The 15,447-nt window shown below is 40.5% G+C and overlaps 1 protein-coding gene across 4 annotated transcripts; it reads left to right on the top strand.

The window, feature by feature from the left end:
- Positions 1-422: 422 nt before the first annotated feature.
- acot11a (acyl-CoA thioesterase 11a) lies at positions 423-15,117 on the top strand. Of its 4 annotated transcripts, none has more exons than XM_042088251.1 (16): positions 423-521; positions 1,428-1,640; positions 2,980-3,049; positions 3,791-3,851; positions 3,946-4,047; positions 4,383-4,530; positions 5,553-5,709; positions 6,287-6,406; positions 9,345-9,483; positions 9,617-9,672; positions 10,930-10,996; positions 11,278-11,361; positions 12,083-12,216; positions 12,735-12,866; positions 13,186-13,312; positions 13,646-15,116. In XM_042088251.1, the coding sequence occupies exons 2-16, from the start codon at positions 1,463-1,465 to the stop codon at positions 13,802-13,804; spliced, it is 1,734 nt and encodes a 577-aa protein (XP_041944185.1). In that variant the 5' UTR covers positions 423-521; positions 1,428-1,462; the 3' UTR covers positions 13,805-15,116. The 4 variants fall into 4 exon arrangements, with proteins under 4 accessions (XP_041944185.1, XP_041944196.1, XP_041944204.1 ...); XM_042088262.1 differs by having other exon boundaries at positions 518-623; XM_042088270.1 differs by lacking the exon at positions 423-521 and adding an exon at positions 674-807 and having other exon boundaries at positions 5,559-5,709; positions 13,646-15,117.
- Positions 15,118-15,447: the final 330 nt, after the last annotated feature.

Genomic DNA, 15,447 nt, shown 5'->3' with positions numbered 1-15,447 from the left:
CCGCCCTCTGCCCTTCATAACCAAGAATAGGCTATATGGGCGGCTGCGATTAGTAGCCTAATATTTGATCAGCCGTTTAATACGCTGACAAATGGTTTTTTTTATTTTTTTATAAGAAATTACATTAGTAAAAAGAGACATATTTAAGGTCTAAGTAAAGTAGTTTGGATAATAACAATTGTGTTACAGTAATCACAATTCATTATTCATATCACTGCTTAAGGTTATTTAGACTAGGCCTAGGGGAATTTGAGGGAAATATGGCTACATTTAACTATAATTAACTGATCACTTTATTCTGAACTTTTCATCATCATTTGGCTTTAGATGTTGCTGTATAATCCACTGACTATGGACTGATAGACATCCAGCAAACGAGCCATAACCAAACCACAAATCGAGACTGCCATCTGCTGTTTGCTCAGAGTTAGTGGGCTGTGTAGACTGGACTACTGGACCGCGTCAGTAGCCTAGCGAGTGGTTTGCTGTTGAGGAGAAAAAAGGAAAACGACGGCAAAAAGGTAGGCTACTTATACAAGGCCAAAAACTTTTGATATATATTTTCAAAATAATTTTGATTATTTGGGTTTTATCATAACACAGCAACTGAGAGAGTAGATATAGTGAGTAGCCTAGGCCGTGCGCAATTTACGTGACATCACGTAGCCATAATACTCCTGGCAAGCCAGGGAGGGGCTTTGGGGATAAACTACCTTTCCAGTCATTCAGTAAACGCACTCGATACATACATAGGAACCCAATGCAGAGAAGCAAACTTTTGGACTGTCCACTAAATGCATCATCTAGGTAGGCTTGTATACATTGGTTTGTTGAAGTGTTTTTAATAGCTGAACTTGCTTTCGTTGGGTACGTGTGGATTAAACTGGCCCAGCCCATCAAAAGTTGTTGATTTTTGCCGACAGCCCTTGAAGTCTACCTGTCTTTCCAGTGTTAAATCTTTTCCGTCGGCTACTTGTCCCAAATATCCGTAGGCCTATCAGGACGTCTTGTTTAGTCCACATGTTGTAAACTAAAGCTTGGGCTGTTATCTACATTTTCAAACATTCACACATTAACTCACGATAGCCTACAAATATGCATCAACAATCGCTGCCATTTTTAAACTGCTCGCTAATAGATTGTTTTGATTTTAGTAATGGATAGCATGTTTAGACATGCAAGTGAGGAAGGTGTAACAGAAAAAGGACTACCGGTATTTCGCAATAGGGCGCTAAACGTTCTGAAGCTTTGCGACTGTTGGCTAAACCAATAAAGCATGGAGAGGGCAAAGTGTCTATTGTGTAGGCTACTGCGGCGTGATGTAGGCTATGTACACACACTCACACACATGCCCTCTTTGGTAGGCTACTTTCTCAAATCCTAGTTTTTGAAGAGATCACAAAATATCCCTCATTCAATTAATGTAGGTCCTTGGAACACCGCCGTGTAGAGGTTTACAAAGATGAGTTCTTCAAATGGTACCTGGGCCAAGCTGAAAGACCTTGCCCAGGTGGAAATGTACAGGAACCCCACAGAGGTGAAGAAGAGCCAGATTGTGATGCCCTGTCACGCCAACCACTGCCAAGAGCTGAGTGTGGGACAGCTACTCAAGTGGATGGACTCTACAGCCTGTCTGTCAGGTGAGGCACAACCCCCCCAAGTACAATGCAGTTTTGTCTCCAAAATACTGAATTTTTGCAGCAAAAGTGCAGTGCGATGCATTTTTTGTCATGTCCAAAATACTGCAGAGAAGAATTCTTCAAAAATTGCAGTTGACACTTTAAATGACACTTGAACAACTGCAGTTATTATTTGTAAGGGTCGTAGGCAAGTAGCCTATAAGCTACTTGTTGAGGGTTATGAGTTGCTTTGGTTCGCTTCATGGTTAAGTAATATTTTGACAAAATGGTTTTTTTTGCCTAAATCATCATCATTCAATTTTTGGTTAACTTTTTTGTTTTTGAAAAACCTGAAAAAAAAATACCATTATTATAAGAAGATGACGATATGCAGGCGTGGGAGAATGAGTTTGCCATGTTTGGTAAGCTTGTTATGACTATTTTAGTTATATGTTATTAAGTATATCTTTAGCAGCATATTTTGAAGTGTATTCAAGTAGATATTATATTTATCAAGAAAACCTTCGACAGTAATGTGACTGCCATTTACTCCCTTTCAGTAGACTCAATACTTGGCTGAACACAAGGCCTATATGTGCATCCACATGTCTCCTCTTTTTAAGAAACAGCATTGAAATGCATTTCTTGCAATGTGTATGTGTGTGTGTGTGTGTGTGTGTGTGTGTGTGTGTGTGTTAGTGTAATCATAGAAATATCTGAATACAGAATCACAATAAGCTGGCACTATGTTAGGATATGTATATATATAGTCTCATATGGTGGTCTCATATGTATGTGATATGTATATAGGGCAGCAGTTCTTTTTGGAATCGAGTATTCTAGCGATTATTTCATTGATTAATTGAGTAATCGGACAAAAAATAATTTTGCGTTAATAAGTGCAATTTATTAATATGCACAACAAATGTCCTGCTTTTTTAACTAGCTAATACATTAAATCAGGTAACATCAGTGTTTACGTTGCCTTGAGTTGCCGGCTACGCTTGGTGAGCTGGTAACAACTGGATGCTTTCGGCTTAGATGTTGAATCATCGTTGACGTGCTGTTGTAGTACGCTGGTTCTGCTTTGCAGTGGACACATTGCACCTTGTCTACACAGCTTCGAGGCAGAGAATTTTCCTCGACCATTTTTTGTAATCGAATTATACGAATTACGGTACTCGAGTAATCGTTTCAGCCCTATCATATGTACGCGGTCTCATATGGTGGTCTCATATGTACGCGGTCTCATATGGTGGTCTCATATGTACGCGGTCTCATATGGTGGTCTCATATGTATGCGGTCTCATATGGTGGTCTCATATGTCTCCCATGCTTTGTGTTTCCTGTGGTGCTGCAGCTGAGAGACATGCAGGATGCCCCTGTGTCACTGCCTCAGTCGATGATATCAACTTTGAGCGCACCATCGGGTGAGTATGTCACGAGTGAAAATGCCATGCCTGAAACACCTTTCCTTCACCATTCTTCTTATTGGTCTGTTTGGGAGAGAGGGTCTACTCTCCTAAAAGGATTGCTCCCACAATATGTGGAGTAGTCTGAAGACTGTTTGCCACCATAAAAGTTATATTTGCCACCATAAAAGTCCTCCTTACAGTTTAGCCTAAGACATGATTCTCCACCAGCACGTGGAAGCATTTGATCAATTACAGAGCACACCCATCAACAAATATGTAGGCTTTTTCAGTGGCATCTGTTTCAGCTGAGAAGCTGCTGTGTCTGTGAAGTGTTGTTGAAGTTTTAATATGCTGTAATAATGTTGGTGGAGGAGGCTGCTGACACAGCATAATAGGCTGATTCCAATGATTCCTCCACAGACTTAGGCAGATGTAGAGCTGCTCCTTTGAAACAAGCCCCTTAATTAGTGAATGCACCCTCCCTCTCCCCTCCAAAGGGGTTGGGACTGCAGTAAACACAAACGACTCTGATTAATAGGCTGTGGTAGTTCAATGGAGCCAGAGGTAAAGTAATATAAACACATCGACTGGAACAGATGCCATCCTCCCAAATGTCACAAGGAGATGGGCGGTACATTTTAGCGGAGAAGTGTCATCTAAAATCAGCATCTATTTATTACTTGGGAGAAATCTGTTATTGATGATATGATATTGAAACCCCTCAATGAATTTATGCTCTTATCAATTTCTTCACAGGGTTGGACAAGTGGTCAATATTAAAGCCAAAGTGAATCGAGCGTTTAACTCCAGTATGGAGGTAAGAGTTTTTTAAACACACATGTTACATTATAAATCACAGCTACTCTATGGTATGTCCTTAATGGTTTATTGTGCTTGCCTTCTGGTTTCAGGTTGGTATTGAGGTGACCTGTGAGGATCTTTTCAGTGGAGGCTGCTGGAAAGTGTGCTATGCTTATGCCACCTTTGTGGCCAGACCTCCAGGAGGTGGAAAGGTCAGTGGGATTTCACCTGGGCAAAGACACCCTCTCTATATCTACTGTTGTGAATTTTTACCTCATTATATCCCTGTGTGCAGTTCTGGTTTGCCATCCTGTGGTTATCATTATATATTCATATATTCATATATTCACTTGTTATGTGTGTGTGTGTGTGTGTGTGTGTGTGTGTGTGTGCGCGCGCGTTTATGTGCGTTTATGTATGTATGTGTGTGTGTGTGTGTGTGTGTAAATGCGTGTGTGTGTATGTATGTGTGTGTGTGTGTGTGTGTGTGTGTGTGTGTGTGTGTCTATGTATGAATGTGTGTGTGTGTGTGTGTGTTCTGTGTCAGGTACACCTAAGGCAGTTGGTGCCACGGACTCAGACGGAGCAGGCAGAGCACAGCGTTGCCGCGGAGAGAAGACGGATGAGGCTCATCCACCACGACATCATGACGGACATATTAAACAATGAGTCCTTCCAGAAGGGTATCACAGAGGGTACGAGTATGACAATGAGCGCGTTTTCCAGGAATAAACCGTTTTGAATCAGTTTATTGACGATATTCCGTTTAACCTGTTTACATGCAAGTAGAATGTCACGTTTTGAGCATATTCCTGTTTACATAGCAATCAACATTATTCCGAATAAGTCAGCGATACAGCCCACATATAGGCTCCCAATGTCATGACGAAAATCTCCGCTGGTGGAATTCCCTCTTTTGGCTGAATAATACAGCGTCTTCAGGGTCTTCCACCTGTTTTTCACTTCTTCAGGCATATGTTGATAGCCAGCCTCATTAAGTTTTTTACAAATCTTTTTAAAAACGTCGCTATAACGACATTTTCTCCCGTCGATGAGTAGGATATGAGTATGACTATGACACACAGGATATGGACTGACGGCATGAAGGTTAAACAGTGCAATAACAAACAATTGAGTGTCACAGAAAGGGTGTCTGACAGTGGGTTGAGCTTTAGGCAAGGCAAGTTTATTCATATAGCGCATTTCATACACAGAGGCAATTAAATGTACCTTTCCTAATTAAAAGCAGAGAAGAGTAAATAATAAGTACAAACAATAGTTTTTAAAAGTCAGTATATCAAATAATTGAAATACATCTGTGATCTGGTACAGTTGAGTTGAAAGAGAGTTTCAGTTCTCCCAAAGGCTTCCTCTGTGTGTACACACAGACGTCAATGTGCCCGTCACACAGGCTGTAGATCAGACTAGTCATACTCTGGGAGGTTTCCATTCACTCATGTCTTCGTGACTCATTTCTTTCCCTGTGGAATTGCATTGTCATGAAGTCCCTGTTTTTGCTAAATGTATTCAGATGCCAGGTTAAATGGGTAATTATGCACACTTTGCATAATTGTGTTTGTGTGAACGTGTATGTTTATGTGTGTGTCTGTGTTTGTGTGTGTGTGTGTGTGTGTGTGTGTCTGTGTGTGTGTGTGTCTGTGTGTTTGAGCGTGCGTGCGTGCTTGTGTGTGTGTGTGTGTGTCTGTGTGTGCCTAAGGGGCAGGGAGTCAGGACCTCCAGGAGGCTGTGCCCACAGAGCGGACTCGAGTGGAGAGTGTGGAGCTAGTACTGCCCCCTCATGCCAACCATCAGGTCAACACTTTCGGGGGTCAGATTATGGCCTGGATGGAGAATGTGGCTACAATTGCTGCGAGGTGTGTCACATGATCAAACATGATCATGACATTCATATAAAAGCCAGGGTTTACCACTGAAATGGAGACACTTTTACCCTATAGCACTTTGAGATTTATAAGTGTGTTATAAATAAAATGTATTATTATTATAATTGTTATTATTAGATAATAATTAGAAAGTATATTTGATTGAGTGGCTGTTACTACAGCTCTGCTACACACTGTTTCAGCAAGCCTCCTCCTAGTAGATATTTATCTAAAACTGATACAGTATACAAACATGTCATGGGAGTTAATGTTTACCTGACCGTTCCTTTGACTGGGTGAATGTCGAATCACAACTAGCCATTGCTCTATGGAATGCTTTAGTGTTGATTTTTGTATTAGCCATAGCCACTGGTCTCTGGCTTCAAAATATCTGGTGAGATGCACAGTAGTTAATTGATGGAATTAGCAAGTTCCTTATGCATTCTATAATGTCCAGGTGCATTAATATGTAAATATGTTGTTATTATGAAATATAGAATACGCAATGGATTAAATATTTGGCAGTGACTCTTTTGCATTTCTGGCTATTTGTTTGTCTTCTCGGCAGTCGTTTATGTAATGCTCATCCCACACTGAAGGCTATTGACATGTTCCACTTCAGAGGGCCGTCTAGTGTTGGCGACCGTCTGGTGCTGAAAGCGATCGTCAACAACACATTCAAGCACAGGTTGGATTGTCTCTCATCATCCACTGAAAATACTTTTTAAATTGCTCTTGTCTGCTCTTGGAACAGTACACATTGAGAGGGCCAGACCAAAAGCACGCCATCTAATTTCACCACACTTTTGTTTTGTAGAGTGTTACAGTATAATTGCCTGTAAAGTAGGGGTGAACGATTATGGAAAAAAATCTAATTGCGATTTTTCTCACCAATATTGCGATTGAGATGCGATATGCGATTATTTTTAAGTTCTTTATCTTCTGTCTTATTCAACAAAGATAAGCAATATATTATTCTATAGTATGACCAACACAAAATTAGATAAGTTAAACATAAACTGTTCTTTCCTGGAGCCCAGGTCTACTGTATGTTATGATGGCATTAGGTCATTGAATAAGATTGATAAATGAAATATTTTTTATTTAACTATTTTAATCACATTAGTAGACCCATATTTGTTGAACTTCCAGCCTTGTAAACATTTAATGATTCTTATACGTTTCTATTGGGTTTCTATTTCATGTAGATATGATCTTCTTTCATTAGTTAACAGTTAGGTCTACATGCAGTGGCACTGACACGGTTTCTCCTTGTCCTGTGCTCTCCATACACGCGCGCCTACACACACACAGACCCGCTCCTCTCCTCTGTAGGCTAGTGGTGTGCGATACTGTAAAATTTGGTTTCGATCCGATACCAATTAAATATAGGGCCAGTATTGTCGATACCGATACCAATACTGATATTTGTAACTAAAAGCAGTTTATATACTTTTATATAGGGGCCGAACAGTGTGTTATGATTTATGACATGAATAAAACATCAATATGCTAATGATTTTATGATTCCCATTGTTAATAATTTACAAACATTTCAGCAACGAAACATTGCAAAGCGGGAATGCAAGATGTGAAAGGAATGGTTTGCTTGACTGTAGGCTAGCCCTTGGTGAAACAGGAACAATGCATTTTGAACAAATTGAGAGATATTGGAAGTGAACTGGAATTAAAGTATCGATCCCATCACAATGGTATCGATCCGATACCAATACCAATGTTGGTATCGATACTATCGATATTTGGATCGATATGCCCACCCCTACTGTAGACTACTTGCACGTGAATTGGAACAAACTACTGTAGATTGTTGCAGCGCAAATAAATGTGGCCGAATGACCGTTCCGCTTGGTGTTAACTAAAGGTTAGCATCAACACCGCAGCGCAATACGCATGCATGCAAATTAGCTAGTTCATTAGTTTGTTCATATCACAACAAAGCCAATCGCGGAGACAAACCTCTTTAAACAGGCAAAATTATCAGCAGTTAGCAGCATGTATGTAGCCTAGAGCCTTAGCTGGTAAGCTAATGTTAGAACAGCTGGGGTTTTGGTGGTTAGCTGTGTCAACTACTTGCGGATAACATTATGCATCAATTGCATCACCTGTGAGATGAAATGTTTGCGCCGCCAACCCCCTTGGATATTGAAAATGCCCCCACTGTACTCCAGTAAACAATGTCCCCAGTGCACAGGTGAATGGCTGCTGTGCAGCCTAAACAGTCATGGAGTTTTAATCGTCAGCTGGACAAGTGAACGAAGTTACCAGCCAAAGTAGCAGCACAGGGGAATTATGAACTAGAACCAGGGACATGGCAGGTTCGAGCAAAAGGTAATGAAGAGGTTTATTTTTAACCAAAGTAGCTCTACTGATCAGACCTTTCTTGACACTGTTAGCTGGTCCTTTTGTTTACGTTTTTTGCTTCTTCAGTGGTCGGTGTGAAGAGTCGGTGGCGCGTCGGCAAGCGCAAGTGCATTTTGGTGATGTCACATATTACAAAGCGTAATCGCAGCCTTTGCGGTTTGAAAATCGTGTTTCATCATATTGCGATATTATCGCAAATTAGGGCTGTCAAAATAACTGATTAATTTCGATTAATTAATTTGAGAAAAAATAACTGATTAAAAAAATTAGTTCAGATTAATCGATTCCGTATGACCTTTGACCCCGAGCCGTTCTAGTCAGTAAAAATTAGACTGTAAAATGAAGGAGATAGAAGAAAACGTGCTGCCTGGATCATTGATTGGAACATTTACTTTTAAAAAACGGCCTGATGTTGTTGATAAAAATAAAGTGTTGAAAATAAAGTCCTCTGCAATGTCTGCAGCAAGGAATTTGCATATCACCGGAGTTCATCATCTCTATAGTCGCACATCAATGCAAAGAAATAAGTGTTGACATTGAGGGGAGTGTTAATTTATTTTCATTGTGTCCCCTAGGTTATATCTGTGGCCTGAAATGCCTTGTATGTGAAAAAAAACTTCTTCCCGAAGCACTTTTGAATTTATTTCCTCAGCATATTAGGTCATATCATAGATTATTAAGGCAATTATTTGAACAGTGAAAATAATAATAAAAGAGTTTTTGAACTTTAATGTCACTAATGCTGATTTTACAATGATTCATTTGAATTTAAATATTTAAAATACTTTTACAGCAAACATTATATATGCGATTAATTTAGATGAATTAATCACAGAGTATGTAATTAATTTGATTATTTTTTTTAATCGATTGACAGCCCTATCGCAAATGCAATAAATCGTTCAGCCCTACTGTAAAGCATACTGCAGTCATGACTCTTAACCTGGAGACACTTGAAATAAGGGCTGGAAAAAGTCTGACAGTGTTGTTCGGTGTGAAAAAAAACACATTATCCATTTAAAGAGTTTGGTCCAAACATGTAGTCATTAAGACATTAGACAAGGAACAAACCCTGTCATTTCTAAAAGTAGTGCAACATGGTCTCTTCTTGAATGCTCGTTTTAAATCCTTGTTGTCAGTGTTCCTTCACTGAGAATTAGAAACATGGACACTAAATGAGTGATGAGTCTATTATTTGACTTTGCGTTTGTCTCTGTCTTTTCTCTGTCCGCCCTATTGAACAGTGTGGAGGTGGGAGTGTGTGCAGAGGCCTATAAGGGGGAGGAACCACTTCGGCACATCAACAGTGCCTTCATGACATATGAGGTGCTCGATGAAGCGGGGAGGCTGCAAACTCTGCCCCCGATAAGACCTGAGCCAATGGTGAGGGGTCAGATTTCAGGGTTCAGAGTTCATTACAAGCAATCCAACCAGTCAGATTTCATATGACATTTCTTATCAAGCGATCCACAGAGACTACTATCAGTAACTAATAACTGGTGTCCTTCCAAAACAGGAGGGACAGAGGAGGTACCAGGAGGCCATTGCAAGGAAGAAGATCCGACTTGACCGGTGAGACAGCTTAGTGTGAAATTAGTTGTCATGAATGTGAGAGCAGAGCATTTCTGAAAGAGATGTCACCGTCTCGTCATACAAACTCCTGGCAAGGGTTGGGAACCGAAATATTGGAATTGAATAGAATCAATAAAAAATAACCAGAATCGTGTCTGATAAGAAAGGACCGGAACTTAGACTAATCTTAAAAATATATTGAAAAATTAAGAAATTATGAAAAAGTTGAATTTAGTTCTGCCTATCAATTCCTGAACACAATAGCTCCTTTATTATGGCAAACAAAAACAAGTAAAGACATTTATTTTGAGACTCTCCGAAATGGCAAGGCCTAGCAGTTATTTTAATTAGCTGCTCTAGATCGATCTATATGGTCTTAGTGTTTTAATGCATGCTTATGGATCAATACTTATATAAATAAATAAATATTCACTTTGTGTATGCTCAGTTAAGGTTTAGAACATAAACGACTCCTGGAATAAAGAATAAAGACATATTTATATTTTGTCTAATCTATTTTCTTTTACTTGAAATGAGGAATTGAAATGAGGAATCGAGAGGAACTGGAATCAATTAGCAGAATGACAATCGGAATCAGAATGGGAATAGATACAATTTGAACGTTACTCCTGGCACTACACAAAACTAGACAGGCCTGCCATTCTAATCAGTTAGACTGTTGTTGCACCTTTCGGCATTAAGATGGAGCCGTAGAGTCGCTAATAAAGGTTTGATGAGCATAATGCCATACCTTGTAACATCTTACTTTGACAGCATTGGTTAAGAAATGAATTAAATCTAATTTAATAATCACACAAATCAATGAAATAAATTAATTGATTTTGTGTGGAGATTTAAACACTCTAGTTGTTTGTATCATGTAACATGTAACAGTTCTCTGTATGTGCAATCTACATTGCATGGTATTGCAGTATACTCCTTTTGTCTCTATGGAGTCTCCCTTAAATTGTGTGAAACCACATCAACATTTTCTAGGCACAGCATCCCTTTATTCTATAAGATAATATTTACAAGCACAGATTTGACTGGCTGTTTGCAATTTTCACTCCTTGGCTCAAGGGCATTTCAGGTGATTGTACATGCTGCTTTGTACTAGATTCCATTTCCACCAGTGCCTTAAAACTCTATATTGTCTATGCGCAAGGTAATACCAGGGGTGACTTCCAATTGATCCTCCTGAGTTTAGGAAAGAATATGTGATCTTTTCTTGCCTTAATCATTCTGTGACCTTTTCAGGAAGTACATTATCTCCTGTAATCAAACAGAGATGCCGCTGTCTGTCCCCTGGGATGCCAGTAACCAGGTACTGTTACAGTGTAAGGAGCTGTGTGTGGAGAACGTGACAAGAGCTGACCACTTGAAGTCCCACACTAGCACTTGCATTGACTCTCATAGAGCTGACCAATACTATCTGCCTCTCAGTCTACTCTCTAATACACCTTTAGTCTCAGTACAAAGATTGTCCTTGGTCAGATTTGTATGGGCTGCATAACTTCACGATATAAGATAACCTTATCTTTTTATGATAGTCAATAGTCCATTGTGTACTTGCAAATGAATGTCTTTATGTATGTCTGTATGCAGGTGTACCTCAGTTACAACAATGTCTTTGCCCTGAAGATGCTGGCTGCAAGAGACAACTGGGTCCTAAATCATGAGAAAAATCAGGTTTGTAATTCTCACCGCACACTGATATGAAGAATAGATGGCATGTTTTTGTCAGGATTTGTAGGACCTTGACTGTTATCTGTGCTCCAGAGTACACTGATACTAATCTCTGAGATGTTATCTGTGATGAGTGACGTGATGACATCATGGAATAAGATGATACTGGTGTATGAACTTGCACCATCATAAACAAAATAAACTTTCCAAAACAATTACACTTGACGATAAACTGAGAACAATGGCTACCATGTTTTTGGCTTGGGTAAATTCTCAAATAAGGAATGTGCTCATGACAACAAAACAGGAAACTGTATAGTAAAGCTTGTACAGCTGTTCCCCAATAGATCATCTTCACTGACCCAGGCTAAAACGGCACTTAACTTGGGTGTCACAATTGATGATGGACTACCTTTTTCTGAGCATTCATCTGTCACAGTCATGTCGGTTTGTCCTATACAACATTCAGAAGATCAGACCTAACAATATGACGTACAACCTCTTGTGCAGGATATACTATGTAGAGTATAGTGTTGAGAGAACACAACGTAGACACCTCTCTTTAAGAGGAATAGAATTGCACGGATTAACACCAATTTAGAGGGTTTAATAATAAAGCAAAATAATCTTATCTTTTTTAGATAATCATTTTATTTGATAACATAATAATTGAATAATCCCAGGCCATTTGTAAGGGCTGTAATGTTGTGTGTTGTTCCCCCAGGTCAGCCTATACACACTGGAGGAGGACCAGTCCCTGTGCTTCAGAGTGGAGGCAGAGGTGGAGGTGCCTGCAGCCACGGCCTTCCAGCTGCTCTCTGAGCTCCGCCACAGGCAGGAGTGGGACCAGCACTACAAGTAAGGCAGCGCCATGTGGTTTTAGGGCACCGCATCACATAAACCCATTACACACAGGTGTATACTGTGCTGAGACACTGTCTCATGTTCATGCAGAGAAGAGCTAGCTTGGCATTACCTGTCATTATCCGTCATTGTTTCACTCTATGACATTTGTTCATTTTTGGCATAGAAATGTCTTCCATAGGAATCCATTTGGGTTGTAACGAATAACTTATCTTTTTGAAATTATAGGGAAAGGAATTAGATTACTTTTCCGCTCACATATCAAGTAGAGATTGCTCAGATCAAGTTGAGAGGTAGGAGTTGTCTAATAAAAAGTGAATCTACAGTCTGACAGGGCTATCAAACATCAGATAACAAGGCAGTGGAATTTAAAGGTAACATTTGTAGAAAATGTTTTATTCACTCAGCATCATCGTTTCCTTTAAGACACATTGCTTTCCATTTACAGCTGAGATAAAGTTAACTGCACAAAGCTCAGTCTGATGTCCTTTTCTGTTTCCGTCCCTCTGAAGCTCGTGTGAGTTAATAACTCAGGTCAATGAAGATGACAGGCTCTACCGCGTGGTGACACCCTCAGTCAGCGAGGTCGGTAAAATCCAAGACTTCATCCTTCTGGGATCCAGGAGGCCGCCATGCGATCAAGGGTGAGCAACATGGAGACCATATTAAAATAGGTCATCTTCACCTTATCTTACCCTAACTGGATTTAAAGCTACACAATGTAGTTCTGTAATTCATTTTGATGACATACAATAGGGAAAATGGAATCTCTGATATTGTATTAACGTTGTTGCGGGTAGGAGCATGACGCATGAAGTTTTTTTTAGTTTTGTTCATAAATTGGGTACTCCCTTTGTGATAAATGGGTACCCAGTACATTGAAAATTGACGACAAGGAGTATTCATTAATTGAGCTACTGTAAGTGTGATAGGAACTGAAGTTATTTTGATGACGTTTCCCAGGGACCCGTACGTGGTGGCACTCCGCTCCATCACTCTCCCCACTCACCCGCCTACGGAGGACGTGAACCGGGGTGAGGTGCTGTGTGCCGGCTTCACCATATACGCGGTCTCTAGCAGCGTGGCCAAGGTGAGTCAGTGTCGCTATCAGCAAGGCGATCACCACAACGTCTGTGTGTCTCACTCACCCTACGCATCCCCTGCCATCAGGCTTATGTGCCTATAGAAAGAGCTCAGGTTCCAGTTGATAAGTTGACACACTGCTCTGTGAGTAAGAAAAGGGTCTTACTGTGTCTGATGCCCCCCCAGCCCCTTTCCCATGTTACGAGCCTAAAGTCACTGCTCTCGTTCAGAACAGTAAAAGTCAACAGGGTGACTGTAACTATAAATATAGCCTACATACCAACATAATGTGGGATGTCTCACAAAGCCTAATCTGATGGCCTCTCCTCTCCCTTCCTAGATCTCCTACTATAACCAGGCCAGTGCGGAGGTGCTGCCCTACATCTCCACGGACATCGCAGGTCTCTCTACCAGCTTCTACTCCAACTTCTGTGCCTGCAGCCGGTTCCTGCTAGAGCACAAGGCAGAGGCGCCCATTCTGACCTCTACGCCCTTGTGAATACGCGTGGCTCTGCGCCCATTCTGGCCTCTACGCCCTTGTGAATACGCGTGGCTCTGCCACCCGTACGTACTGTATGTTCACGGCTATCCAAACTTTTCTTATCTGTAGTATCCCGTTGGTGGAACACACTACCAGTTGCTACCAGAGCAAGGATACCCCTCTCTATCTTCAAAAAAACCTCCTGAAGATCCAACTCCTCTGAGAGTACTTCCTCTCCTAGCACCACTAACAACTGGACATGCATTTAGCACCACTAACAACTGGACATGCATTTAATCGCGACCCATATATATTTTTTTTTGCGCTCAAGCCAACGGATACAGTAAGTTACATGGTAAGACATGCAAAGTGCCTGTAGGAATTGTTTGGACCATGCTGGTGCTTGCCATTACATTTGTCAGGTCTTCAACTCTTGATGTCACCTTTCAAAGTACTCGACAGGTTTGTCTTTGACAGGGGTGCTTACTGCTTAGTTTCCATGTGGCATTTTGTTTTTGATGGTTTCATGGTCTCATTTGCCAGCAATTCACTGCACGCCACACACTGAGGTTTCTATCCTATTTTGTCCTCAATTTAAGTCAATCCATATCCTACTTCAAATATTCAGGGTTGTAGCCTATTTGCGTATATCTCTAAACTGATGTCTAACATGACCTGTCACATTATCATTGTCTATGTCCATGGCAATGGCTGACATACGAATTCTATCAAAATAAAGGTCCGATATTAGATCTGATAAAGCAGCACTTAAAAATGGCGTTTACAAACGGAAGTTTGGGAGGAGCGTGACGGAATTTGCCACGCCTCCTTCTTCAATCAGTCAGGTTATTTATTCGCAGTCTACCTGTCGAAGTTACAGCATCGGTGTTACTCCGCTCGCAACCCACCACCTCCCCTTACGCCTCCCGTCTTCCATACTTAAAGAATAAGGGGGTGTATGGCAGAATTCTGCCCGACTCCTACCTGCGCAGTCGACTCTGGCACGATTCCGCGAAGCCCATCAGGACCATGGCCAGAGACCTCGCCAAACATGCTCTTCTATTATGCTTTTATGTATTATGCTTTTATGTCTTTATGCAAATTCAGGAACGGAAACTAGTGAATTATACTTTTGCAGTCTGTGAATATGGAGATCCTGCACTTAATCAGTTAGTAGTTCAGTTTGAATGATACCAGGATAGGCCTATATGTCAAGGAAAGATGCTGGGGCTCTTTCAGGGATTTCCAGGATATTAGGTTCTGAGTTGGCCTGTAGTGTAGACTAACATCTACACTTAGTATGAACAGTGTTGCCATAGTTACCTTGAAAAAGTAATCTGATTACTGATTACTCCTTTAAAAGGTAACTTAGTTACTTTACTGATTACTTGATTTTAAAAGTAACTAAGTTAGATTACAAGTTACTTTATTAGTTACTTTCAGCAGCTGCCGACAACACCCCCACCGCCTCAACATAAAAATGATAACCGGTTTTGCCAATACTCACTATACTGGAAGTGCATTTTAACAGTAATGTCAACAATGTATAGCAGACATCCCAACCTAACCTACTTAGATACTGAAATTCAGATGTTTGTTCAATAATGTCTAGTCAGTACACCAAATAAGAAAGGCCTATTGATAGAAATTGTGACAGTAAA

Source organism: Alosa sapidissima, chromosome 1, assembly GCF_018492685.1.
Source record: "Alosa sapidissima isolate fAloSap1 chromosome 1, fAloSap1.pri, whole genome shotgun sequence".
NCBI classification, from domain to species: domain Eukaryota; kingdom Metazoa; phylum Chordata; class Actinopteri; order Clupeiformes; family Clupeidae; genus Alosa; species Alosa sapidissima.
Note: the sequence above shows the minus strand (reverse complement) of the source record. Positions and strands in the feature narration are given on the sequence as shown.

Excerpts from the sequence above, each read along its gene's own strand:
- acot11a (XM_042088251.1), top strand. The coding sequence starts at position 1,463 with ATGAGTTCTTCAAATGGTACCTGGGCCAAGCTGAAAGACCTTGCCCAG. Across the intron at positions 9,673-10,929 it reads AAGAAGATCCGACTTGACCG|GAAGTACATTATCTCCTGTA; the intron begins GTGAGACAGCTT and ends TGACCTTTTCAG. Across the intron at positions 13,313-13,645 it reads TCTCTAGCAGCGTGGCCAAG|ATCTCCTACTATAACCAGGC; the intron begins GTGAGTCAGTGT and ends CTCCCTTCCTAG.